We start from the raw sequence: 27,112 nt of genomic DNA on the forward strand, positions 1-27,112 counted from the left end.
CTGCGTTTCATCTCGCTGTTGTAAAATTTAGTAGCTATCTTCCTTTCGTGTCCAGCGGGGGAATGGCGATTTGTATTGAGCTCCGTTTCTTTCTTGGACCTTCCTTTACCACCGACGTGACACGAGTATTCAACTAGGTTATAATAGTCATATTGGTCGTAGTGGGCCGCCTCGAAAGAAAACAGTGTTTCAACGTCGGCCGCCATTTGTGCAGCGATCAGCTGTCGGTTGCAGTAAGTAGTAAACACTTGATGTCACGCCTGTGTTTATATGCGCCGAGTCACGTGACTCTCGTTGGCTCAAGTGACAGAGCAAACGTTGCGCACCGTCACTCACTTTTTGAATTTGCATAAAATGCGAGGAACATAAAATATTATATAATATACATAACAAAATGTTAAAAAGTAACACTTGACATTATTATTTTTTTTATTATTTTTAAGCGGCTATAATTAACAAATCGTCGTTATCGTCATATTGAAATTGCTTTGTGAAAATATAGACGAGAAATTTAAGAAAAATACTCTTGTGAAAATATAGAATACCAAAAATTGCTGACTAATTAGCTGTATTATTTTTGTTTAAAAATTAATTGTTAATCATAAATTATTGCTGAATATTTTTGGAAGCTATACTTCCATCTCCTCGCTCGGTATGCGCTTCCGTGCAGGCGTGCTTTTGTTCTGGGACCGTACCCAGGCGGCGGCGGCTTCGGCGTGTCCCGCCCCCTCGCCGTGTGGCGCGTCCTGACGCTTTACCACGTCGCAGTCGAGTCCTCAGACGAGCGAGTTGCGTATGTCTGCGTGTCTCCGGCTAGGCTCGTCGAGGGAGTGATGGCGGCGCCCGTCCTAAGAGTGTCCACCCCGCGCTGGGAGAGAATAGCCCGGCTCTTAGTCTGCCTCCTGGGCATCCTATTGTCCCTTTATGCTTTCCACATCGAAAGGGAAAAGGCCCGGGATCCGACTTATCAGGCTATGTGCGACGTCAGCAGCTCCATCAGCTGCTCCAGAGTGTTCAGCTCAAGGTAATTTGAATTCAGCCGAGGGCGCTCACGGTGGCGCTCATCGCTCAATGAATGTGACTGCTATTAAAGCAAATCCGGTCCAAATCTTTTTTTTTTGCCTTAATGCTACCCCCAAAATGCTCCGGCTAGCTAATTGGTTTAGCTTAGTTACTGCAGCCTTTATTTTAGTCATCGCGCCTAAATTAAACCTCACAGATAGCAACGAGCTATCTTAGCATGAAGCTAACTATAAGCTAACTGTTATCATTTACTCCCTCTTGACCTTTCTATTCTATTCATTTGTCTTATTTCACACCGTAGCATGTGACTAATGTCCATTAATCAGTCCAAATGAAAAAAAAGATAAGATTTGGCTGGTGTAAAAGTTTCCTTCTGTTTCACTGTGATGTTTTGATTCTAATCTGTCTCACTGTAAATCAAAGAAATGTCCCAAACTTTGTTGCTCTCATGTTAGCTGTCATTAGCCGGTGAGCTAATGTCACCACCCACCTTAATCATCTGCTCACCTCATGGTACAGAACACGCCTCTTCTCCTTAGGACTCTTTAAAAGCATTTCCTCAAATCTATAGTACAGCTGCTTATTTTCCCATTCCATAAATCACATGTACTTTACCCAGTCAACCATTTAATTCAACATTCATTGGTAGTTTTAAAGTAATTGCGCCACACAACTTCAAACAAATCAAGACAACCCCACCTAGTAACTATTTAAACGAATCTCTACACTAAACAAATAAAGTTGGAATGTAACCAGTCAAGCCCTTGCCTTGAAATCTTTAATGAATGTTCCAGTTACGCTGGGACAATATTAAAATATTGTTAACCACCCTTTAGTGGTCATGCCACTTGTTCTGTAATGTTTTACCAAAACTTGAAAATATCTTGTGGGATTATTTGATTTTATTTTTTTAGGTGGGGTCGAGGATTTGGACTCCTGGGCTCCATTTTTGGAAATGACAGTGCACTGAACCAACCCAACAGTGTCTATGGAATTGGTTTTTATGCTTTCCAACTCCTTCTAGGTAAGCAGACACGATTATCATCACAAAAGCTTGCTTAGTATCTGTCCCTAAAAAGTGCCAACTCAGTTAAAGCTGAATGTCACGGCTACTTCTGACTCACGTCTCACATGACACTCAAATGAAATTTAGTGGACATTAAGCCATTCTTGCAATTTTAAGCTGTGGGCACATTTTGATGTGGCTATCAAACTTATTTTATTTTTAAAGGCCCTCTGAGTATCATCAATAATTGATTAACTTCAAGGAAGTGATCAATTTGATCACACACACTGCCTTCAGTCACCATTTGTAGCATACTTTACACACTTGTCTAGTTGAAATTTGAGTGACCTGCATTATGTGTGCCAGGCATCTGTGGTCATTTTCAGTTGACAACAAGTGGCAAAATGGCCGCCACCTCCCGCCATGGATGAAAACAGGTGGATTTTGCCTGTTTAATTCATATTCCACAAACGTAATATTAATCTGAATGACATGTTTCGACTGCGCAGAACATATTACAAAAGGCTTGATTTTTTTTTTTTAGTTAAGAATCAAATGGGGGGGGAACAAAGCACCAAACGTCCTCCATGCATACACATGCACACACATGTGAGTCGAGTGCACAGATTTGGGTGTGTACTCGGGACCAGAATCAGCCAAAATGCCCTTAAGCGACAAAGAGCAAAAACTCCCATCTTTAACTTGTGCTCCAGGTTTGTTTTGTTTACACATAGCCTCTCGTTCACATGATTCATCAACCGATATTATTTAAACGTTCTTCCAGTTTTTGAAGATGGTCAAGAACTTATTTTTTGCACATTAACACGCTTCATGTTGTATTTATTTTCAAAATGTGTTTTGGAAAAGCTCTGGATATGAAATAGCCTTTCATGCTAGCTAATAAAAAAAAAAAATTGAATCTCTTTTTGTGTGTTTGCGTTCTTCTAGGAATGACCGTTAGTGCGGTGGCTGCCGTCATTCTGATGACCACATCCATTTTGTCGGTGATGGGCTCGCTCTACTTGGGCTACATTCTCTATTTTGTCCTGAAGGACTTGTGCATCATCTGCATCACCACGTATGCGCTGAACTTCATTCTCTTCACCCTCAACTACAAGCGACTGGTATACTTGAACGACCAATGGAAGCAACTCCAACCCAAGCAGGACTAAAGCTGTGTGAGGACATCAAAAAAAAAAAAAAAAAAAATGACACAAACAAGAAATGTGACTGACTGAACATTTAACTTGCCACCAGGAGACCTTGCTTCCAAATGTTTATTCTGCTGTGTGTTCACAAAAAAAAAAACAAATGAAGACATCTAACCTACATGTTGGGTCTGACACTTTTCGAAAAAGGATTCAGAAGCAGGAGGTAACTTTACTTTCAAGTGGTTTTAAATTGTTTAAACTTTCTCGTCACACAAGAACAAGGGTGGAACACCCACAAGCAAGTCCGGAAGGCGGTTCTCCCGCTTCTCAAACAAGAAGGATCTCTTACGAGACAAGCGCGGCAGATGCACTCAAAAAATGGTGGATTCCAAAATGTCCGCAAAGTTCAGCGCTTGCAGATAAGTCTTGAAATGTCAAGTTTGGAGGGAACAAAACAAAAAAAATGCAGAATTTTGTTTTGTCCCTTCGTGTTTACACTTTTTCGTAAGCTTTTTCTTTTAAGGACCACTCAAAGTGTGTGCAGATGGGTCAGATTGTTTTTTCCAATTGTGTACATAGCCGCTGAGCAATATTTCCACCAAGATTGGTCGACAAAAAAAAAAAAAAACGGTGAAGAAACTCACCGGCCATGTAAAGCCGCAGACACAAAACGAGAAGGTTCTTTTTATCATTGTCTGTTCCCCGCTGAAAAACATACGTGCCTAAAGCATTATAATTCGATTTATTTTGAAAGCAGGGGCACATTTGACCACTACTCTTGTTGAGTTTCCTGTCAACGGTCTGAGGCTTTATTTTATTTTCTAGGCTCACTTTTTTTTGTAATGTAACATACCGGTCGAGCGTTACTCCCTTCTCGAGTTTCAAGCGGTAGCAGAGGCTGCTACACTGTGATATAGTGTCAATTTCCAGTGATGATGATGCTGCTCGGGCGGAGTTACAACTTGAGTTGCCGGACAAAAGTTTGCCAGGAATTTTGTTGACTCAAATAACAGAAGCAAAACCAGTTGTTGGAACTCCTCAAACAGCGACGCAAGCCATATGAGGGCCAGCGAGTCGGACAGGTGAACTTTTGAGTAATAATTGGAAAATAAATCAAGCTGAAATTTATAGTAGGCTAATTTTCGATTCTTTCCCCATTTCGATATCTGAGCGTGGCCTTAGGACTCTGTACAGTCCCACTCCACAACCTACGGGTTGGCCACAGGATGATTTCACGGCTATATCGAGCCAATTTAAAAAATGGAATTTAGAGCATGCTATGAGCTGCTTTTGTCAAATGGACTGTATTTATTCAAGTCGATAACAATGGGTTACCTTTTCAGTAATGTGCTTCCTGAAATAACTAATTGAGTATACTGCAATCTTCCCATGTTGCTGTCAAAGGTTTTTTCTGTTCTCATCATCCTCAAGCGGAATGTCATTTGTATAAAAAGATCAAATAAAAGTAATGATTTCCATGCATTGAAGGAAACACTACCCTGGATGAAACCGATGTAAAACAAAAGTGGAATGTTTTGAAATTCACTTGGTGGCTATCATTCCCCAAAAGCATGCAATTTGTATGTGCACAGTACAAATCCTCCTCACAATATTATTTTCTGTCAACATGAGATCACTCCCACATTTTTTTTTAAGTATATAATAGTTCATTTGACATCACAGTTAGTGAGCATGGATTCAGATGTTTAAGCTATTGGACTATAAGGGATTTTTTTTTTAAAGGAGGAAAACAAATCAGTGCTTCTTCATTATTTTTTTTGAGTGAGGCACTGAGGATAACTGCCATGTTAGTTGCATCACCAATGTCAACTTAAGTGCCTTCTGTTTGATCACCAGGCCTTGAGCCAAAGATGGGCAAGTGATAGCCTTTCAAATGACAGATGTAACAGGCACTTTTGTTTGTCTCCCTGATAACAGAAAATTTGGCAAAATATGGCACCCCAAAATGACCAATCGAGCAAAAAGGCCGTTTCGTTACACCTTTAAATGTTCATTTTGTCTAGCTTTGTTAGCAAGGAAATCACTTTCATCAAAAAGGATTGTAATGTTCCTAATTTTAATTTGCTGTATAGACTGTTAACATGGATAGTTTTAGTCATAAAGACAACTTGATGGGTGGATTGCTGGGAATCTGTCAGTTTCTTTTTTTTAATTTTTTTTTGTGGAGAAAAAGAACTTACTGGGTTTGCTTCTGTATTGCCAAATGTGTTTTAAAACGCTGTATTTTCTTACTTGGAAAAAGTGTTACAACCAATTGCAGGAGGGTGTGTTAAAACTTCCATTAAGGGAAAACTGGATGAGACTGACTTGAGAACATTTAAAATTGTGGCACTGTCACGTGGAAATGAACAACCATTAAAACATTCCCTCTGAAATCAAGTTTTGTCTAAAAGGTTTTTTTATGTTGTCCTTGGCTTAGAAAAATGTCTTGGTTGTGGATAATTAATCAGAAAAATCTGATTGGACTCAATAATGGTCAGTGTCTTTTTTTAATTTCTATTTTAACATCAATAACCTTTTGAAATTAATTGGAATCAGTATGTATAAAAATCAGACTTTAATCCAGCTCTTACTCCTTGAATTTAACATTGTCTTTTGCAATCAGACGTTTAAAAAAATAAACATAAAAATGATGATCACTGAAGAAATTTAAAGGACTAGCATAAGGATAATCACATTGTTGACAATAAGAAATATATTTAGTATATAGCCCTTAATTACAGAAAGCTCTCAAAGAGCTTTCCATGCCCATATTTGACAAATATTAAAAACATCCTCTGACAATTTATGCATTCATAAGTTTGCCAGTGATTCAACACATTTTATGACATTTTTTTTTTTTATGCTACTCAGTTTGCAATGAATAGTGTTCACACGAGTCCGCAAGGATATTTGGTCCAAAAAGGTATCTTCCCCGTTTCATTTGCCAGTTTCCAGTACCTTTCCTTCAGGATGAACGCTGCAGCTTTGGGTTGTCTTTGCCTGCTGAAGACACCTTTCTTGTTGCCCACCACACGTGTGACTCCTGCAAAACACACAAAAATCACAGAATGGATTAAGGAAAAATTGTATACAGATTTTATTGTGCAAAATATTTTGTTAATTACAATAACAAGCTAGTATTTAAAAAGATAAATAATTGATTTGATATCCGCATTGAGAGATGACACTCCACTCGTGTTGCCTTCTGCAGTACCTTGTGTAGTCATAAAGTCGGCAAAATTCCAGATGAGTTCCCCGACGACATACTTCTTCCTCTTCTGGTCGAACACGTTGTGGTAGCTTTGCAGGACCACATTCTGGTACTCCTCAGTAAACATCATGGGCGGGTCCTGCAGAGAGCAGACAAAAATCTTACCTGAGGGCTTTCGACAACACGTTAGTCACGTTGGCTTCCTCACGCTGTGAAGTCCTGGCACTGTGTCTGCTCCATATTCACTTTGGATGATGGGCTTCTGGTACTTTCCGTACCAGTTCTCAAATTGGGTGTTGAGTTGGATTGGGATGACATCTAAGTGGCCTGGATCGTGGTACCAGGAGAAGTAACTGTTCACGCAGATTACGTCCACATAGGGTGCCTAGGCATAGGTTCATTTTCCGTATTAAGCAATATTGACTCAAAAAAATATTCCCAATATGTGTCAGATGATAAAACTCACTCCTCTGTCTCTGGCATAGTTACTATCAGTGATATAAGTTACAGGCCGGGTCACGTCCAAAGTTTTAGTATGGGTTATCAAAGTCCTGCGGAACAAATTAAATTCACATTTCAGCCTTGAAAACACAACACAATCACAGGACTAACATGCAAGTTTGTATGCGACATGAACTTCAACGCAATGTCAGACCCACACATGAAAACATTCAAATACCTGCAACATAAAAAATTCCTGCTGTTCCTCAAACTTACCTGTCTTCTCTGTCCCTTTGGGCGTCATACTTATAGGATTGCTAACGAGCTTCAGCAGACCTTGCTAATTATCTGCCCATTTGAATCAGGTGTGTAGAAAGCAGGACACCGGGCCTCGTGGACCCGGAATTGCCCAACCCTGGTCTCAAAGCCAATCAGAGGAGGGCATATTTAGAAAAATAACAAATAGAAAACTCACTTGAAATACACTTCAGCAGGAGGCATCTCTGCTGCTGGCTCATTGGCTACTGACCACATGACCACAGAAGGATGGTTCTTGTCCCGCCGCACAAGCTCATCCATTACATCCAGATGATGGGCCAGGGAGGTGTTGCCAAAACTCCGACTGTCAATGGGCAACAAGTTTTATTTCCACATGATGGATACAACGAATTCGTACCTACATGTCTTTGATGCCAACCCCCGGGCATTCGTCTATGACCACGATGCCGTGGCGATCGCACATCTGCAGGATCTCCTCGGCGTAGGGGTAATGGCTGGTGCGGAATGAGTTGGCTCCCAACCATTTTAATAAATTGAAGTCTTTGACAATCAGGGACCAGTCGAAACCTTTACCTCGAATCTACAATACAGATTGGAATAGAGAATCCATATATTTGAATCTGGAAAAAATCTGATGAGGCTTAAACAAGTCCTCAAGTGGTCCTCACATCAGAGTCCTCATGTTTATTAACCCCGTGGAAATAGAAGGGCTTGTTGTTGATGAGGAACTGGGTGCTCGTGACATGAACAGTGCGGATACCAACTGGTACAGTGTAGATATCTCCATATGTTGATCGTTCATCTGCTGCCATCAAGTGAACCTTCATGTGGAATTAAAAAAATATATATAACACATAGATCATTTTTCTGGCAAAGTGACTTAACACACCTCCAAAGAGTAAAGATAAGCTGGATTGTCATGCATCAAATATGGCCACCAGAGTTGGACATCAGTGAATTTGAGCACTCCAGATGACTTGTTGGAGGAAGCCACACAGTGCCTGTTTTTGTCCATTAAAGTGACTTTTATGGGGGCTTCAACAGCATTTTGGATTGATATCTTGTACTTGACAAAACCTGAAATAGAGAATTCCATCACAGAACTGCTATTGTGGTATTATATATATATATATATATATATATATATATATATATATATATATATATATATATATATATATATATATATATATATATATATATATATATATATATATAAATATTGTGTATATTTTTTCAAGTGTTACAGTAAAATAAAATGGCTATTACTGAATAAGTTAATATGAAGTTTAAAAAAAAAAAAAAAATACCTGTGCTATCCAAGAAGTCCGTCACCACTGTGATGTCATCGATATAAACTTTAGGGGTAGTGTACAGCAATACAGGACGGTGAATCCCAGCATAGTTGAAGAAATCAAAGTTGGTGTTTTGCACAAAAAAACCATCAGGATACCTGTGGAGGAATTATATATCCAAGTCAAAATGAAGATTTATTTCAGCAATTTTATTCAGTGATTGTGTTAGGTCAGCACATCCACGAAAAAAAAAAATGTCGGAGTGTGCTTACTTGGTGGGGTCATTGAAGTACTGGATGGTCCCAGGAGGGAGAGTCTCCAGAGTTAGTGTGTTGTTGACCGCGATGGTGATCCTGCAAGGACTTTTCGGGTCTGCTCGGATCACGCTGCCTATTTCTGCCTCAAAAGGAAGATGGCCGCCGTTGTGTTCGGTCACTTTCACCCCGTTGACCCACTGGAAAATGATAAAAGATTATTAACGCACCTCAACAGTGAAGCACAAAAAAAGAACATTCATGCTTACCACCACGGAATAATAATGAGCACTTCCAACTCGAAGAACTACTCTGGTCCCTTCATCTGTGACCCAGCGGGACGGCACCAGCACTTCTCGCTCGTACCATACCCAGCCAATGAAATCTCGTAGTTTGGGGTCTTGAGTAATGTCGTTGAAGCTGGCGGGAACAGCCATATCAATCACGGGTCCAGTCTATCACATGACAACATGGATACACACATGAGGTCAAAGTCAATGTCATAAAACAAGTTTGGGTCTTTGGGTTTTTATTAGAAATTATTGTTAATTATGATTTTTTATTATAGCATTGTGCTGCAATTTCAGAAATTTATCATGATCTTCATCAGCATAATAATGACGCTCACCTCAGCCAGGCGACTTTTGTACCAAGCCTTCTCGAAGCCTTGATTCCTGTTTGGTGACTTGTCCGCTCTGAAGCTCCACAGCCCGCTTAGGTCCTTCACCTCCCGAGATGAAGACTCCCTGGGGAAGAGCATTCCCGTGGCCAGCAGGCAGAAGGAGCCCGGCAACACCGCACAGAGACATAGGTACCAGAGCCATCTGGATCTTCCCAATGTAAACATCTTCAAACTTCCATGGGGACACTTGACAGGATGTGACGTCATTTGTTGTAACTGCTTAAGTATGCCGAGAATTTCAGGCTCTTGCCATTAGTTCCGCTTATTAAACAAAAATAATATCTTCCCCAAATAATAATAAATGGATATCCATAGCTAACAATTATTATTAATTAAATGATCTTGGGTGAAGTATGTAGTTTTTGGAAAAAAATTGAGCAATATTTGTTTATTACTGTTTTGCAATCAAAACAGAGCAGACTAGCAGATCAATTCTGTACAACATTGCACATAACATTCGTTTAAATTAACATGAAAATAAAAACATCAATTCACAGCCATCAAATTCTTAAGCACTCAATTGTGTTAAGTCAATAGCATGGACAGACTTTACTCTCATCCATTTGTGCATTTGAAATTTCAATATTTAATTGTATGACAACAAAAATACATCCCCCAAAAGAGGAATTAGCTCAAGTCCATTTCCTTCCAGCAGAATGTCAAAATACATTTCTAATTCACCGATCCTGATGGCTATGCAAGTATGCATCGTAACTGGGAGAGCTGGGAGTGAATGAGTTTAATTCTAACCCAACAATGTTGGAATTGCCCGTCACGGGTCACCCACTACTCTAATCAAATCATCCACATGACCTCACGTTTTTAATTGTCCACTAGTTGAGCTCAGTCGATGACTCGGATGGAATATATCTCTTTAGCACATGTGTGGGCTACTTGTTTTTGCAGATGGAGTCCAACCGATTAAGGAGTTTAATATCATCCTCCAGCTGCTTCATTTCCACCTCGAGACGTACCTTACGATTCTTCATCGACGGGGTGTCGATCATAAATGGGAGGCGCTGGTACTCGGCATTTAGCTCGTTGTATTTCTCCTTCAGTTCCTGGAAAGAGACCCGGATCTTGGGTTTGTATGATGATCAGTATGATCATCAAAATGATGTGTTGAGCAGACTGTACCTCAACGATGGCCTGACATTCCACGTCAGAAAGGTATTTCATGGTTTCATGCTCCTCCTGCTTTTTCAGATTCATGTTGTACTCTTCCAGTGCCTTTTGATACTTTGCTTTGCGCCGCATTAGGTAGTTTGGTACTTCTCCATAATCCTGCAAAAGCAAATAAACATTAGCTCCAAATGTGGATGATTTTAAAGTTTTATATGTATAAAAATATCCAAACCTCACTATTTTTTGCTGCTTTCCATAAAATGCACTCAATAGAATGAACTTTTTTTTTCTCAAGTATCTCAGGAAAATACCTTTTTCCTTATGTACACAGGGACAAGCCCTGAGTTTACATTATGGGATTCCTTGTGTCCCTTGTTTGTGTCAACAACGCATGGGGGCTGTTTGGGTCCTTTTGGTGTGGTGGTCTTCTTCTTTGTAGGGGTGGGACTAACGGGTGGCAGAAACGAACCAGTAGGGACGGCTGGTTTCTTCGTTGAACAGACGTAATGAGTCTTGACCTGTTTGACTAGAAGACAAAGTTAAAGGTTAGTTGGGGAGATGAGATAAGTTTAAATTAAAAACAAGAATATAATATGGACTAAAATAAAACTCACTCTCTGGTAGTTTGGGTTCTTTGGAATGCTTTTTCAGGTAATTGGTTGGGACGGGCAACTCCAATTTATTTGGGCCCATCGTTTTCATATAATTTGTTGGCTTCCTCTCCTCAAGAACTGTTGGCCGGAACTTTGACACATACCTTTGGAAATAACATCATTTAATAAAATTTGCTAAAACATTTAACTCATTAATTCTAAAATAAAGTTATTTTCTATGAGTAATTTATTTTTGTCAATGCCACCGGTTGATATTACCTTTCTGGCTTCTCGATGATAACAGTCTTCTCAATAAAATTATGAATGGACTCAAGAGGGTAGAACTCTCCAGCCATTTTTTCTGAATTGGACCAGATAAGCTAATTGCTAGCCAGTATTGAAGTCTGTGTCAGCTGAGTGTCACGGGTTCCGATCCAAATATGTCTGAATAATGCATGACTCAATAATGTCACATGTAAAAAGCCCACGGACACATTACCGATGATGACGTCATTTTTGGTGACTCTGTAAAAAGGCTATATTTTCTCTTGTTCGACACGTCACCGCCCAGTGAACGCATCGTTCGGTCAGCTGACGTCACCACGGACTTTGTTTACACTCGAACGTCACATTGGAGTCACGTGACAAGAAGTTGCCTGTATGCTCAGTTTGGGAGTGAAACTTGCTTGCCTTCAGACCTCCTGGAAAATTATGTTTTTTTTTTTCCCTGGGAGAAAGATGAACTTCTCCACTTCCAGGGACAGAATAACTCAAGAGCAATGGCACATTATATATTTTTCACGTTTTTTTTAAATGAGAATTTTCATGTTTTTACTGGGGAAATACAGTAAGGCTTTCTCAATATAAAAAAATTACCATGCAAGGCTTTTTCTAAAAAAAAAAAAAAAAAAGACCATTTATGGTAAAGCTTTTTTTTTTCCTATATGCCATTGTATATTAAGGCTTTTTAAACGGCCTTATATAGTAAGGATTTAAAATATACCAAATTATAGTCATTCTCAACCAAACGACAAAGTATGAGCACAGTACATAAGTAACAGACTAGGTTAGATTAAAAATTATTCAATTGTGATCTTGTGTCCCTCAAATGTGTACCAGCAAGTAACAAAACAACAAACATTTGCTCTTGTGCTGAAAAAGAACCATGGAGAAACCACCTCTGCCTTCTTCTTCCCAGTCATCCCCTTCTGGTCAGCAAAACATCCTGAATTAATTTAAATAAACATTTACGGTTGTGTGTATTTGTTTATGGCTTCAGCACTTCATTCATGATTACCAATAAAGCAAAACATTGTTGGAGAGCCCACAATGCAGTCAAAGTGGAATGCGGGAGAGCGATGGTGGCTCCCATCTCAACAAGTACAATAATATATTTAATATATATTATATATAAAAATATCAGTGCTAGATTTAGGATAGGACCCTTTGTTGATGGTTCAGACATGATGCAGAGACTGGCTTTAAAAAAATAAATCGATGTTCGATTTATTGGTATAACCATATGCCATACATGTTGGCATTTTCACCAGAGACAGAAAACACGTAAACAAGTTAGTTGGAACAATCATGCAGGATCAGAAAACTATTCCAACTTGAAAACTGTGGTCCCAAACCTGCCTGATTAAAATAGCACAGTAAACATGATTGACTTAAAGCTTTTTATACTGCAATCACATCCTGATTAAATTACTATTAGTGGCCCATTGCTACCAATCAGAACTCTGCCTTGGACCGTTCATTTTGAAGTATACATAATACACATATAAACACACGCAGCACATTTGAACAGATTTAAAAAAAATATGTATACACATATAAACAGCACATTTGAATAGAAGTTCTAACATAAAAAAAAATATGTCATGACTGCAGTCTTTCATCGTATTCAAAGAGATGCAAAGCAGAGACTGTTTCTGGCAGACTTTGGTGAAGACACAGACGGCGTGGGTTCATGTGCTCTTCTTGTTGGACACCAAAGTTTCAATGAGTTCAATGTCAGTCTCCACCTGTTTCAGATCAGCTTCCATTCGCAATTTACGACTCTTCAACCAAGGCGTGTCTATGACTAATGGAAGGTGCGTGTAGGCCTTGTTCAGCTTTTGAAGTCTCTTTTTCAGGTACTTAAGAGGGAAAATATTACTGGTTAATAACTCAAATATGCATACCATGGGGGATTTTTGCTATCTGTAGGTTTGTGCCACATCTAAAGTAATATTTTAAATAAATATAGCTTTATATGTAGCTGGGATTGGCAACCCATTGTGGGCTCTCTATCAATGTTTTTGCTTTATTGGTAATCATAAATGAAGTCGAAAAGTTTTGAAAAATATAAACATTAAATCTGTTATTTTGAATATAATAATATAAAAAAATGTGTGAGGAAAAATAAAACCATCTTTATCCTGTACTGCCACCTGTTGTCGATTCAAATTGATGTCACGGTGCAATTTGCAGCTTTGTGATGAATTAATTACCTCAATGATTTCACGAAAGTCCTCTTCTGTAAGCTTTTCGATATCTGGTTCCTCTGGTTTCGCCACCTCGATAACGCTCTTTTCCTGAGGAGACTTCGGGGGCTTTGGTCTGCGGCGTAGAAGATATTTGGGTACCTCTCCATAATCCTGCCACATAAAAAAAAAAAGATTAAGCTCTAAAACAATTATAATATCTCTCTATATAATCAATACCTTTTTCCTTATGTATACTGGCACAAGTCCTGAGAGTTTATTTAGGACCTCCCTGTGCCCCATGTTGTTGTCAACAACACAAAATGGCGGCTTGGATGACTTTGGCACGGCTGTAAACATCTTTTTTGCGGGGAGGCCAGTAGGAAGCAGAAATGTCCCCGCAGACAACATTGGCTTATTTGTAGCACTGGTACAATAAACATTGCGGACATGTAGTTTGTCTGGAAAATAAAGTATATACTCGTAAGATGCACAGCAATGCAATGAATGGCGTTTTAGAAGACTCACTATCAGGCAACTTTGATTGGAGGGAGAACTTGGTCAGGTAGTTTGCCGGATGCTGCAGCTCGATTACTGTTGTTGTTATGTTGTTTTGCCTTGAGCTGGACACGTACCTGAAAAATTAGCAAAATAAATTCATTATTTTATATTTATATTTATTCAATATTGGTCATTGCTTAGCACAATCATCAAAATACGGTACACTCAAATATTTGACTCCAAGTACCACCCTGAAAATTATTTAAACATATTTATTATATATTAACTATTTAAATACTAAAGCAGAGTGAGCCCATGTGTTCAGCCCCCCCAAAAAAATTCTATAAAGTGTTGTTAATTAATTCTATTAAAAAGTGTTGCATAGAAAACTCAAACAGAAATACTAAAATTAGTATGTTGCTTTAGTAAGTGTTAAAAACAAAAAGGAACACACATGCTGTACACACAAAACAAACTCAGCATGTGCCAAATATGCTCAAAAACTTCATGAGCGTACAAAAAGTAGCTAATTTATATTATTTGGTCGTTAAAAAACACCAATGAATAATTTCTCCCCCTCTAAATTACCTCTTTGGCTTATCCATGATCACATAACTTTGATTAAAATTAAGAACTGTGTCCTGTGGATAGATTTCCCCCAAAGAGCTCAACAAAATAACTCCTATAACCAAGCCCTCAGGCAAGCTCGTTGGTTCCGATCCAAATACCGTAACGTAGCCTGCAAAAAAAAAAAAACGTCCGCATGCCATGCTGTTTAATCAATGTGAAAATTGACGATGCAGTTGTTGCGTCTGTGTATTAAGGCGAGTCGCTGTTGACGCGTTCAAATCCTGTAGTAGCCAACCGCATGACGTCATCGTGCTTCACTGTGTATTAAAGAAATCCCACTCAACGAACGTGTCAGCGATATCCCGCGGTTGTTAAAAAGAATTCCATTTCAATTTGATTCCAATAAGTTTAATGAGCTTTTCTAGAAAATATCAATTTTCCTTCCATGTCCTCATTTTGTATTACATTAATACGATTTGCCGGCACCATATGTAGTGACGTCATAATCACTAAGTATGAAATATGAAACATAGTAGTTTGTAATTTCAAAACAAACCGCGTAAAGTGAGAATATTTTTTTGCTAAAATGGAGACATAATAATGCAAATTTAATTATAAAGTTACTTCTTTTGAGTCTCCCTGAAATACCTGGTCAATGCATTCGTACTGTAATAATTACTTGACACTAGATGGCGCCAAATACAAAGCTAAAGCAGTCATCAGTTTAGTCAATGTACAGTAATGAAGCCCTACTACACTGCCTTATTTGTCCCGCGTGGTAAGGTCAAAGGGCAATGTTCTCAACTCTTAGTATTCATTAAAATGTTTGTTTCTGGAAATAGTGAGATTTACCGCTTATTGTACTTTGAGTTTATGCTTACTCTAATTTCAGATTCATGTCTGACGTTATATTTGCAATTCCCTCCTTGAAGAGTTTGTTTCCTCTGCTAAATTAACACAATGACGTTAGAATGTGTTTTTATTGGAATATTGGCTAAACTATTCCAAACTCAAATATAATCAAACCCAGGGAGTGAAACATTCAAGTAAGTTGAAGTCGGACTTTCTGGCATTGGATGGTGGAATTCAATTTATAGAGCTTCCAGTAAATCAGTTTGTGTTTTATACAGGGACAATCTCATCCAAACAATTTATGCTACTGACATCTTGCTGACATTAATGCAAGGTTAATGGTTGCTCCTCTTTTCATTTCCTGTGCGAAGAGACTTCCATGTCAGTTTCCCACTGAATAATTTCAAAGGGTCCAAAATAAAAGGACTATTTTGGGCACTTTTAATTAGATTCCCACGTGTTCAACGATGCAAAGATTGTTGCATGTAAAACTGTCCAGGATAAAAAAATTACAAATTTGATGGAGAAGTCATGGCTACAGTCAAATTTAGCTACGTTTATATTTAAGGATTTAATTTTTTACATTTAATTTTCACTTATCACAGCATTAAATTTGCACACATTTTTTTTGTACTGTAGTTGAGAGCTTTTTTTTTTTTTTTTTTCACAGTAAAAAAAACATTTGAGTCAATAAAAAAATAAAACAAAGTTCCAGGAAAGGAAATGTTGTAAAGTTAAAATAACCCTTAAGCACAGGAAAGTGAGTCAAATGAAACAGGCAACATGACAACTAATAAGACACAAAGTGAACAAAACCTGGAGACTAACTCACACTTCTACTGTGACAAAACAACACAGCTGGGAAGATGCCAAGAGGGGAAAAAAAAAAAAATCAGTTTGCAGGCGTAGACAACTTGACAATGAGCTTGGATAAATAGAGAAACAGGAAGACATACACAAGTGGGGAGTTTTACACGTTTTAACTAATAAAAAAAAAAAAAAATTAACAAATCTTTGTACATGAAAACGAAAATGCTTTTCAAAAAATAAATTACAGCTTACTTTAGAAAACAAAAAATTGTAGAAAAAAAATGTCCTCCTTTTTGTCTTTGCTTTCACCGTTCATTTGAAATTTAAATATAAAACTAGAAAATTGTCATTAGATGGTTAATTGCTATATTTTGATATACAGGTCTTTATAATAATCTGTCATTGATGGATCAAAATGTACTAGTGGTATTCTGCTTTGCCTTTCCCACATTATAATCCCAAGTGAGTTGAAAACATGCAAACTCAAAAGCAATAAAATCCCGAGCCTATTTTGAAAGTCACATTGTCACCCATTTAGGAAATAATGAGCCCATACTCGGTCACACAGTTGGCAGTCAACCTAATGACATCTAATATTAGCTCCTATTAGATTAGTTGAACATTAAAAAGGATTGTGTAAATGTGTTACTAGGCTAGGTAGGAATGCAGGAAGTTGGCTTTTCATTTCAGGTAAGTCACATCAACACACAAGCATCCCGGCGTGGCAATAAATATGAAAATGTGTAATTTCCTGACAAAAATGATCTCCCTCCTGAGGTTTGGAAATAAAAAACGATCGGGTATAGCCACACCGAGGTGATGCAATATTATGACAGATTGTGGAAGACGTTTGCGAAGTCCCACTGTGCCACCGCATCTCTGCCAAGACTGATCAAGAGCCCGGATTCATCTCGACTGCTCCATATTTGCTTGTTTTGACGCAGAATGGAGTCCGATTTGAAATCATCCTAACGTGATTCAATAACGAAGAGAACAGACTTCAGACAAAAACGGCATTCCTCATATCTTCCCCTCACTGTTCTCGTGTGGAAATACCAGCGTTGAATAATTCATGATCTGTGGGAGGTGAATAATGAATGTGCGAACAATTAATGCGTGCAACCCCGATGAGCTGGAAAAGATGAGGGCTTCCCCCTGCTGAGTCTTCTCTCTCCTACTTCCTGCCTTGCCAAAAAAACATAACGCAAAGGTGAACTTAAAATAGCTCCCTTTCATTTCATGGAGTTACCGAAAGGCACTCTGACCACCGTAAAAGACGAGTTTGAAAGGAACGAAATGAAAAAGAGAATCGGCGAGGTAAATAATGCATCAAGTGAAGCATCACGCAGAGTCGCTTTTACGAGCTGGAGTTTCCTCTGCAGGGCGTGACACCATGTGTGTGTCTGAACGTGTACAGGTGCATCAACACACTCCGCTCATAAATATGCATTTGTGTTAGTCCCACGCAATGCTCTCTCTCTCGCTCGGCTACACGTTCTAAATATACGCCTCGCATGTATGTTCCGTACGTCGTGAAGCAACAACCCTGAGGCGAGACAAAAGAGCTTACAGCAATGATTGAAATCGTGTATCATCATTAATGCATCATTAAAACACCAGGGGGCGCTTTAGTTGATTCTTATGTAAGGAGAATCAAAAGTCACTTTGTACTGGGCTGCCATTGATATTAAAGATGGCTGGGTGTGAGTTCATGAGAGAGTCCTGCCTTTTTCTGCAGGTGCCGCAGTAATCGTTCATACTCCACGTGGTGTGGAAATGCTAAGGTGTAAATCTTTTACAGCTGCAATAAAGGTCATATAGTCACTGAAGGCTAACGGGGGGGAAGAAATGCAGGACAATAAATAAGGGACACTCCACGACGGTCTGCTCATAGAATCACATTTCATCACCTCCAATTCGGAGCGCCACCCACGACTCGTAGCGGTATTCATCGATGAACCTAACGGTGGTAACCAAAACAACCAAATGGCCTCCCTGGTTACCAGTCAACTGCAGGGCACGTAGACGGAAAGACCACTTTCACTCCCTTTTACACCTATGGACAATTTCAATTAAGTTAGCAGGCATGCTATTGGAATGTGGAAGGAAGCGAGCATACCGGGAAAAGCCCACGCAGGAAACTCCACACAGGAACAGGAAAGCCGGTGCCAAGATTCAAATCCAAGTCCTCTTGACTGGAAGGCAAGAGCATATATCTACCAAAATGTCATATTTTTGAAATCAAATGAGACTGGCTGGCGACCAATTTTGCTCAAAGTGTGCTGTGAAAGTCTCAAGGTCTCCGTGACCTAAAACAGGATGAGTGGATGGAAAATGGAGGTCACGCCGTACTATTGATTATATTTTTTTTGTACACTCCAATTACCGTATTTTCCAGACTATAAGGCGCACCAAAAAACCTAAAATGTTCTCAAAAGCAGACAGTGCGCCTTATAGTCCAGTGCGCCTTATCTATGGACCAAATTCCTAAATTTAAACTGTCCCGAAGCATTGTGTCATGAAATCAATCATAAGTGGCCAACTGAAGACTATGAATCATGAATCAAAAAGACTATGGATCGTTATTTTGTGATTATAAAGTAATTTGTTGCGTCTGAAGTTGAAATAAAGATAAAATGGAGAATGATTTGGATTAAAAATCTGACATGATGTATTAATGGTGCGCCTTATATAAGGACAAAGTTTTAAAATGGGCCATTCATTGAAGGTGCGCCTTATAGTCCAGTGCGCCTTATAGTCCGAAAAATACGGTAACTTCCTTTGGTTGTTCATTATAAGTCAATTCCATGATCTTTTTTTTTTTTTAACCCCAGCTCGGTCATCTACTACGTAAGATCTCTTTGAGTACAGGCTGTTCAGTTTGAACCGACAGGAGGTCTGTTCTCCTAGTGTGTGTCATCGCCTTGGGGGTCTTCAGCTGACAAAATAAACCAGCGTTCCCACTGTCCGCAACTTAAGCTAGCCAACATATCTCTCCGCTCGCATTCCCCAATGTGACCCATTTACAAACAGGGCGAAGACGATAAATCTGAAATATTTCCCCGGCGCTGTCTCATTGGACCTATTCATATTGTGCCATGACGTATTGTTAAGAGGCTTATTGGTAAGTGCACGAGTGACTTCAATATGTGGCTTCCTCTTCCTGCTTGTGCAGGAGCTTGAGTCACAGGCGACATGGCGGGAGAAAGTCTGTAGCGACACAAACACAGAGGATGTGTGCCGAGTCTTGTCATTGTTTTGTTGTGGACGCACACACGAACAAACACACCCAAATTCTTTTGTTGAGCAAAATGCGAATGTCTCAAACTTTAATTTAATAGACGTCACGAGCCTCAGGACAATATCTGGTAAACATCTTAGCCCCGATGGGAAATACGTCATGGTGACGACGTATCAATCGGAAATTAAGCGCCTTGCGTTTGATGTCCGTCCATTCATTTTCTGAAGTGCCCATCTGCGGAGATATTCTGATCTTCTAAAAACATTCACGGTAGGGTAAAGAAAAATTCTCAACAAGCGGTACAAAGAACTCTCAAGAGAGCTTGGGCACGAGCCAAGCCATTCTCTAACTTGGATAAACACTTTTTAATTTTATTATCTTGGCTTCTTTTTTTGCGAGGTCTTTTCAGGTAAACAATGTTTACCTTTCAGTCCACATTCTTTTAAGACACACCTCGTAGAGGACGCGGCGCTTTTTCCATTGTTGCTCGTCTCTATAAAATGATTCAAATGAGGTCAAACGCACACTATTCCTAGAACCGGGCCAATGGCTGACGTCAAAAAAATACGGCGAGCGATGGATTGTACACGATCCTATCGTTCATGTACGATGTAGATCAGTTCCTTTACGAACGAGCTACGTTTTATATTGTTCTTGACATTACCGTAGGGATTTGATTTCATTTCTTGTGCCAGCAAGAATTTAATGAGAGCAACTTGATGAGCTCTGTGATTTTTATCAGTGGAGGCAGGTGGGGGCGCCAGCACAATGCGCCACACGGCCGGGCATGTCGGAATAGGGTGTCGAGAGCGCCTCACCTCACAGCCGACCTGTGCTGAACTGGCGTGACCTTTATCCTCCCAACTGCAGCGTGCAATGAATGGTTGTGCCGTGACGCGACACAGGTTTGTTCCCATTGTCCCAGAGTGGACACAACGTCTCTACCTCTTCCTTTTGGTCATTTCGGGTAGGCTGCGCCATACAAGCTACATCTCGACTCTTTTCCTGTGTTTTCAGACAGCCAAGCGTCCCACTTTACGATATCAAATAGAAGAATCACTGGTAAGATTAGTCACCTGATGACCTTCTGGGAAAGTCTGGAGGTGAGTTTCACACTATGCTTTCCTGGCAATCACCCCTCAAATAAAAGAATCTCTACGTATCATGTCGATGGACAGTACTGAAGACAAACTATCAATAGAACATTTGACCTGAAGATACCGCAATCGGTCGTGTTGCCTAAAATGGACCGTCCCGTCCAAGAGTGTGATGAACTGCTCTTATCTGACAAGACGACATGCTCCTCATTGTTTTGTCTTCACCTTGAACATGGTAGGAAATGTACGTACGTATATATCGCCAACAAACTGGGTCAACTCTATAGGGATAAAAAAACGGAAGCATGCACAATACGTATAACATTTTAAAAATAAGTCAATAAATAAATAAATAAATAAATGATAATATATTAGAATATTAATAAATAAATAATAATAATAATAATAATAAAACTAATAATACCTTTCTGAAAGTGTCAATCAAAACTGACAATTATCTTTATAAAGACAAATTGACAGTTGTATCGTATTTTTGTGGCCACCATGTCCCAGCATGGACGTCAGCTTACTTAAAGATGACCGGATGTGGTCACCTTGACGCGGTCTGTGGCAATGGTGAGAAAGTTCCGACCCCGTGCACAGACCAGCTACAATAAACACATCTGTACTCGGCCCAAAACTTTAATTACACTCGGCTGTCAGTCACGTTCCCCATATTTATACTAATGTTATTAAAACATATGAAATCAGCCCAATGATGTATTGTTTTCCTTATCTCCCGTTCTCCAACACGTCAGCTTCCCCCCCAAGCTGAAAACAAACAAGATTCTGGGTGTCTATCGGACATCCTCCCTCGCTACGGACTGACTATGTGATGTCACTGTCCCTCCTATAGACAGCAGCCTGGTCACCTACAGTATGTTATCTGGAGAAGAAGGTGACCCGCTCCCTGCTCACACAATGGGGTCGAGGCTGGAGGGCTGACACGACAGTCCTGCATTCTCTGTCTACAGCAAAACAAACATTTGCAAAAGGAACACAATCTTGGGTGAGCACCAAAATGATAAATCTCACCTTGATGTCAATTTCTATGAATGGTGTTTAGTCTTCAAATAGAAAGACAAACATTTTGGAGTATCAGTCCAATTGTGCATTCTTTTTTTTTTTGTATTATCAATATTGGACATTTGTTATTATGATGGAATTCCATGATGAAAACTTGCATATTTAAAAATGTGGCTAAGCTAATGGGTGCTGAAAATTAGCTTTGTGTTCAATTAAATAGGACTAATTCAAAACAATTAGATGTCACGATTCATTTTTGTTTGGCACTCTGCCATGAGATTTGTGCAAAATGGCTCAAGTAAGGTTGGGAAACAGATGATTTAGGAGACTGGTCAAATTCTGGTCATCTTCCCTCCCTACTAGCATCCTCTGAAGCTAAATTTATAGTGTAACCTCCCTAAAATGTACCATGACAATCGACACACACACACACACACCATTCTTTCCATCGAGTAGTGTTAAGCAAAGTTATGTTTCGTAACTAACATATGGTGAGACATCGTTTCGTCAGCGGTGACTAAAGGACAAAAGTGAGTCTCAGTAACGTCTCACATTAATGTCAACTATTATTTTCCAGCGCTTGTCAGTCCTCGAAATTGTCATCTTCCTAAATGACCCCCCCCCCCCACCCCGATATATAGTGCACCAGCTCACAGGCATTTCGAATCTCATTAGAGTTCCATTTACGGCGGCAATAAAAGATAATAAGATCGTCTGTGTTCCACATAAAGGTCCCCCGCGACACCATCAAGGGATTGTAGTCAAATTGAAGTTCACCATCCAGTTCAAGGCAGCGTCAAAAATAATAAAAAAAAAAAGGTTCTTTGTGAGGTTTGAATAATGCCTCATTGAGTAATTGCCTAAATAAACACTGCCCCATTTTTTTTTTTTCAGTTAGAGACAAAATCTCATCCCTTTGTGGAGAATAATTGAAGGCAGGATGTGTAAATGATAAATATTAATAATCTATGGGGCTAATGTTTTGGGAGTCGCTCATTTGGTGGGGGGAAGAAAATCCAAACATGTTTCCAAAAATGCATGCAGGGCCGTGGGAATGACAAAAATTACTCACGAAAGTGATAACAGGGAGGAAAATACATGAAATGCGCTTTTTGATGCAATCTTTTTGTGTACTCAGAGTGAAGGACATGTGACTTCTTGATATATTCTCGCTATGAATAGATGCTTGGCTAAAACGTGAATGAAAGTCTCATTAATTTTGCAAACGTTTGTTTTTGCGTCTTTCTGTGCAGTTTAAATCCTTATTTCTTTGCTGTGAGCCAAATTTTTTTTAAAAAAAAGCAAAACTTCAGACATTTAGTGAAATAGCTCAAATTTCAAAAAGTTTCTTGCATACACATCCTTGCAGCTGTTTTGATGCTGACAAAAGATGCTGTTTGTGCAGCATCATCACTTGCTCGGACAATTAGAGGACAAGGACGGAGCAATTAATGCTGAGTGGGCTTTGTCACATTGGATCAAAACGCTTGTAAACTAACAGTAAGGATTCTTTTTAACATCACTAATCTACAAAACGTACTGCTGATTTCTTCACTTCGAGGAGTCGAGGTGCAATGAACCCAATTTTCCTTACTATAGCTTTTAAAGGATACAAAAAAAAAACCTGAACAAGCAAGGTTTCGTGGGGGGGTGTTTTGTGGAGCTTCAAAATCAGCACAAATTCAACTGCAGGAGAAAAAAAAAGCCCCCCCGGCGCAGGAAAACAGCTGAATGAAGCTAAAGCCGACATTTGAGAGGATGGCTGTGTCCACCACCGCACAGTGCTGCAATGCGTGGGTGTAAGCGATTATGACTATTAAATATAGATATCGATATCGACCCAATGGAAGTGATAACAACCTGCTGAGATGCAATTAACAGAATCAAAGAAAAAAAAGATGGACGCTGTACCTTCCTGTTTTGGAAGGATGTCAGAAAGAGGACTTGACTAACCTGCAGACACCAGAGCATTGCTTGATAATATGAGGAAGGGCAGAGTAAAGAGGAGACACTTTTGAAAAGTATAGAATCTCATTATAACACATATTTGTCTCATGCAAGTCAGCCAGCTCTCATTCCACCTCATGTTAGACTGGATTTTGTTACCATGACAACCAGGGGAGGACCCAGAGCTTTGCAACGAGAGGCTTTGCACATTGCCTCTCATCATCACACCAGTGTGTGTGTGTGTATGTGTGAGTGTGGGTTGAGCTGACTGTTTGCTTCTAATTGTGGAAGCAGAGCTTAGAAGGTGGAAAAATTATGCTTAAGCAGAAGAGTAAATCTGCTGAATGCAATTCCCTAATAAGTTTTTTTTAACTTCACTTACTACAATCAACTCATTGACTAGTCGGTTTAACACTGATTTGTCTCCTTTGAGCAAGATTGATGACTAATTAAATTAATTAAAAACTGTTAATGTCTACAAAATCCTACAGACATTTTTTGGGGTCATTGAAATTGACTGTAAAGTTTTGCTCTTACCAGCCAATCAGAGGACGGAGAAGTGATGACATCATCGAAGGCGAGCACTCTGCCCCTGCGGTGACACATTTTAAAATCTGATTAGGGCAATGAAAATATGAACCGTCACGCGAGTCCCAATAGTCATGACAGGTCAGATCCCGTTGACCAAATCCAAAAAGAAAACTGAATTCCTCACAATATAATGTAAACACGATATTTTTTCGGTGTAATTCTAAACATCCGACATCATGTTGAGGACAATACATTTTGGTTTTTGGAAAGCACAATGCAAACACTGACCCCCTCAGCCCTTGCTGGCCTGTAGAACAATGCACTCCAAACCAAACAAATCAGAGAAGAACAACTTGTCCGTGTTTGTATTTGGGAGTGCTGCTACGTAAATCTTATTCTTAACATTTATTGACATGGGGGAACTTTATATTAGTTAGCCATATTATTAGATTATATGATACATTTAAAAAAAAAAAACTTGAAATATAGATGTCTAATTAACATACAGATGCATTTTAATAAATTTAAATATTGCAGAAAATTCAATTTATTGCAGTAATTGAAATGTGGAAAAGGTGATATGATTATTTAAATTTTCACAATAGGAAGTAATAGGTAACAAAATAGCGAGGTGTTTTTTTTTATATAAACAAAACGAACGAGTCACCTTTGTGCCAAGTTTTGTAATATCTTGCAAATGACACAATCTTATTTAGTAAAGAACAAACATACAGTAGTGATATGATAGCAGCTGGCGTGTGCTGAATCATATCGTCACGTCACGTCTGACAAAGCCGCGTACTGTCACAAGTCACAATTGTCAACAGGCAAAAGCAAAGTCATACACTTTCAGCGATACACACTAAGTCAAATTTCATGTTGAAGTTGCAAGTAAGTCTGAAGTCACACCACTGACTTTCAAGTAAGTTCTAAGTCAAGTCATAAAAGGAAAAATGACACATTCTGAAGAAAAGGCACACTATAAATATATTAACATTTAAATAAGGATATTTAAGTCTAAAAATTGGAGAATTCATTCTTTTACAAGTGAGCAAACTTCAATCTCCCTCTTTTTTGCATGTCAGAAATACTTTTTACTCTTTAAAACTTTCCAAATGCAATTTCATCAATCATTAATATTGAAAAGAGAATCTCTAATGGCGGAGTAGCTTGCTTAACTTCCTGCTCCTATTACCTGTCTCTCTCAATTTTTTTTTTTTGTGGTAATATTTTGACGTGGTTTACAACTGCGATCAAACTGTTTTGAATATTTAGAACATTCCTGCATCTCTTATTCCATTACAAGAGTAAAAAAAAGGAACAATGATAGCGCTCAAAATACACTCGGCGATCGTATGACCACTGCAACCAAATTACGAGTCCGTTGTGTTCAGTTTGACCTCATCAACCTTTGACCTATTCTGCCATTGATGCTCAAGAGTCCATGAAAGAGGGAACTGGCCTTTTGAAAAGTCTTTTTCAAGCCATTGTTCCGGCCTGTGAGATCAGAGGGCTTCAAGTTGCTGTACACTCTTGGTGGTCATTTTTTATAGAGTCGTATGTAAACTGATGTTATCTGCTGTGGAGAGCTGGCGGCCAGGCATTAGTCATTCGAGGCAGACTCCTCCGTGGGGTCCTCCACGTCACCCAATTTTCTTCTTATGTGGGGTCAGGTTGAGGGCTTTACATGAAGAATATCTCGCAGTTTTTTCCAACTTTCATGAAATGATCCTCTTGATGAACTCGGAAGGAAATAGGGACATATTTATGAGTGGATGAAGGGGTTTGTTTGGATAGGAAAAAGGAAGGTGCCTCTGTTTTCTCCAAAGAGAAAGCCATCCTTTGTCACGAACGTTAGGGAAACGTTAAGGGGACATCGACGAGCGCTGTCGTGCGGTTATTGTAGTTTAAGCCAGACATTAAACATCCTCCGCTTTGATTCCCAGTCTTTCCCGATAACTAACTGTTGAGAAGTCTTAACAAGGAATGAATGAACAGGAAGCTTTCCTTCAACTTTTTGTCTTTTCCTCAACATCTGCACGTGCATCACGAAGAGGCTGATGTCTTCCTGCGATTTTGAGTCTTTTGATTTCTTAGTCGTGGAATATATCAACAGAAGGGAAGGGCAACACAATTAATCACTTGAAAGGAGTTTTTAGGAAACAAAATGTAGTTTGTGTGATTTGTGGTTGACCGCTGTATGACATACTGGAAGAATATTCAGAAGGAAAAAAGGAGTTTGCTTTTGATTTTTCATTACAAAATCTCCACAGTTAAATTAATGTCATGAAAATCTAATCTATACTTTCCTATTTATTTTTAACAATGACAATACTTGACAGAACTCTAGTCTACATTGTGTGGTATCTTTCTGAGCATATATGTTTTCATTTTGTCTGGTTTAACAAACGTTTTAAAGTAAAAAATGCATACTTTACAAGATGGCTGTCCAGATGTTGAGTCTTTTGGCCGAACTACAAAACCTAAAGAAGAATATGGACACAAAAACAATAAACATGACTAAATATAGTATGCCCAAATAAGAAAATTAGCAAAGTTTATGCAATTCAGTACTCACATAAATATTTGGTGAGGTAATGTCTTCCAGGTTTTCATGTTTTACGTTTTTGAGAATAGACATTTTGTTTGTCAAGCAGGTGACAATAATTCGACAGAAGCTGGCCCACTCGCCATACGTAACTAAAAACTTATTAGTGGGTTTGTGTGCTGTAGAAGCCTCCTATATGATAAACGGAATTTTATATGAACCTTAAATCAGGTAAAAGGAAAAGAAGTCACGGAAATAAAACTGAATAAATATGCAGCTTGTCACCTGCATGAAGCAAAACTACTAATCACCATCTAATGAATCCGATTGGCTGTGTAGCCCCATGTGATTATGTGACGTCACGAAAACTGATCGGCTAAGTACTCACAGTACTCGCATACTATGTAGTATAGCAAAGAACTTTTTTTCCCCCATCAAAAACCATATGTGAGAATTTT

At 39.0% G+C, this 27,112-nt stretch overlaps 4 protein-coding genes and 1 long non-coding RNA gene across 6 annotated transcripts; 2 read left to right on the forward strand and 3 right to left on the reverse strand.

Moving 5' to 3' along the window:
* The first annotated feature begins 705 nt into the window (after window positions 1–705).
* vkorc1l1 (vitamin K epoxide reductase complex, subunit 1-like 1) lies at window positions 706–5,580 on the forward strand. Its single transcript, XM_049742978.2, has 3 exons — window positions 706–1,024; window positions 1,938–2,047; window positions 2,978–5,580. Exons 1-3 carry the CDS (start codon window positions 834–836, stop codon window positions 3,199–3,201), a joined length of 525 nt encoding a protein of 174 aa, XP_049598935.1. The 5' UTR covers window positions 706–833; the 3' UTR covers window positions 3,202–5,580.
* Window positions 5,581–6,056: 476 nt separating this feature from the next.
* Window positions 6,057–9,557, reverse strand: gusb (glucuronidase, beta). Its single transcript, XM_049742770.2, has 12 exons — window positions 9,292–9,557; window positions 8,933–9,118; window positions 8,682–8,863; window positions 8,425–8,567; window positions 8,004–8,191; window positions 7,783–7,935; window positions 7,516–7,694; window positions 7,311–7,457; window positions 6,861–6,945; window positions 6,603–6,779; window positions 6,398–6,533; window positions 6,057–6,226 (listed from the first exon to the last, which is right to left on the reverse strand). Exons 1-12 carry the CDS (start codon window positions 9,550–9,552, stop codon window positions 6,072–6,074), a joined length of 1,992 nt encoding a protein of 663 aa, XP_049598727.1. The 5' UTR covers window positions 9,553–9,557; the 3' UTR covers window positions 6,057–6,071.
* Window positions 9,558–9,706: 149 nt separating this feature from the next.
* LOC125982396 (enkurin-like) lies at window positions 9,707–12,390 on the reverse strand. Its single transcript, XM_049742947.2, has 5 exons — window positions 11,343–12,390; window positions 11,085–11,227; window positions 10,782–10,996; window positions 10,483–10,629; window positions 9,707–10,406 (listed from the first exon to the last, which is right to left on the reverse strand). The coding sequence occupies exons 1-5, from the start codon at window positions 11,417–11,419 to the stop codon at window positions 10,236–10,238; spliced, it is 753 nt and encodes a 250-aa protein (XP_049598904.1). The 5' UTR covers window positions 11,420–12,390; the 3' UTR covers window positions 9,707–10,235.
* A 338-nt stretch (window positions 12,391–12,728) lies between these two features.
* Window positions 12,729–26,987, reverse strand: LOC125982390 (enkurin-like). Of its 2 annotated transcripts, XM_068653098.1 has the most exons (7): window positions 26,685–26,987; window positions 26,540–26,589; window positions 24,113–24,167; window positions 14,060–14,166; window positions 13,772–13,992; window positions 13,559–13,705; window positions 12,729–13,204 (listed from the first exon to the last, which is right to left on the reverse strand). In XM_068653098.1, exons 3-7 carry the CDS (start codon window positions 24,145–24,147, stop codon window positions 13,034–13,036), a joined length of 681 nt encoding a protein of 226 aa, XP_068509199.1. In that variant the 5' UTR covers window positions 24,148–24,167; window positions 26,540–26,589; window positions 26,685–26,987; the 3' UTR covers window positions 12,729–13,033. The 2 variants fall into 2 exon arrangements, with proteins under 2 accessions (XP_068509199.1, XP_049598895.1); XM_049742938.2 differs by lacking the exons at window positions 24,113–24,167; window positions 26,540–26,589; window positions 26,685–26,987 and adding an exon at window positions 14,621–14,887.
* LOC125982455 (uncharacterized) lies at window positions 19,814–22,459 on the forward strand. The gene is made up of 3 exons (XR_007486395.2): window positions 19,814–20,410; window positions 20,523–20,608; window positions 21,459–22,459. It is a non-coding gene; the product is annotated as an uncharacterized lncRNA (long non-coding RNA).
* Window positions 26,988–27,112: the final 125 nt, after the last annotated feature.

This window comes from Syngnathus scovelli, chromosome 15, assembly GCF_024217435.2.
Source record: "Syngnathus scovelli strain Florida chromosome 15, RoL_Ssco_1.2, whole genome shotgun sequence".
Lineage (NCBI taxonomy): Eukaryota > Metazoa > Chordata > Actinopteri > Syngnathiformes > Syngnathidae > Syngnathus > Syngnathus scovelli.

Excerpts from the sequence above, each read along its gene's own strand:
- vkorc1l1 (XM_049742978.2), top strand. The coding sequence starts at position 834 with ATGGCGGCGCCCGTCCTAAGAGTGTCCACCCCGCGCTGGGAGAGAATA. Across the intron at positions 1,025-1,937 it reads TCCAGAGTGTTCAGCTCAAG|GTGGGGTCGAGGATTTGGAC; the intron begins GTAATTTGAATT and ends TTATTTTTTTAG. Across the intron at positions 2,048-2,977 it reads TGCTTTCCAACTCCTTCTAG|GAATGACCGTTAGTGCGGTG; the intron begins GTAAGCAGACAC and ends GCGTTCTTCTAG.
- gusb (XM_049742770.2), bottom strand. The coding sequence starts at position 9,552 with ATGACGTCACATCCTGTCAAGTGTCCCCATGGAAGTTTGAAGATGTTT. Across the intron at positions 7,458-7,515 it reads GGGGTTGGCATCAAAGACAT|TCGGAGTTTTGGCAACACCT; the intron begins GTAGGTACGAAT and ends GCCCATTGACAG. Across the intron at positions 6,946-7,310 it reads CCTGCTGAAGTGTATTTCAA|GACTTTGATAACCCATACTA; the intron begins GTGAGTTTTCTA and ends TTTGTTCCGCAG.
- LOC125982396 (XM_049742947.2), bottom strand. The coding sequence starts at position 11,419 with ATGGCTGGAGAGTTCTACCCTCTTGAGTCCATTCATAATTTTATTGAG. Across the intron at positions 10,997-11,084 it reads AGAACCCAAACTACCAGAGA|TCAAACAGGTCAAGACTCAT; the intron begins GTGAGTTTTATT and ends TTTGTCTTCTAG. Across the intron at positions 10,407-10,482 it reads AATGTCAGGCCATCGTTGAG|GAACTGAAGGAGAAATACAA; the intron begins GTACAGTCTGCT and ends GTCTCTTTCCAG.
- LOC125982390 (XM_049742938.2), bottom strand. The coding sequence starts at position 14,802 with ATGGCATGCGGACGTTTTTTTTTTTTTGCAGGCTACGTTACGGTATTT. Across the intron at positions 13,993-14,059 it reads CCAATCAAAGTTGCCTGATA|ACAAACTACATGTCCGCAAT; the intron begins GTGAGTCTTCTA and ends TTTATTTTCCAG. Across the intron at positions 13,706-13,771 it reads CAGTATACATAAGGAAAAAG|GATTATGGAGAGGTACCCAA; the intron begins GTATTGATTATA and ends TTTATGTGGCAG.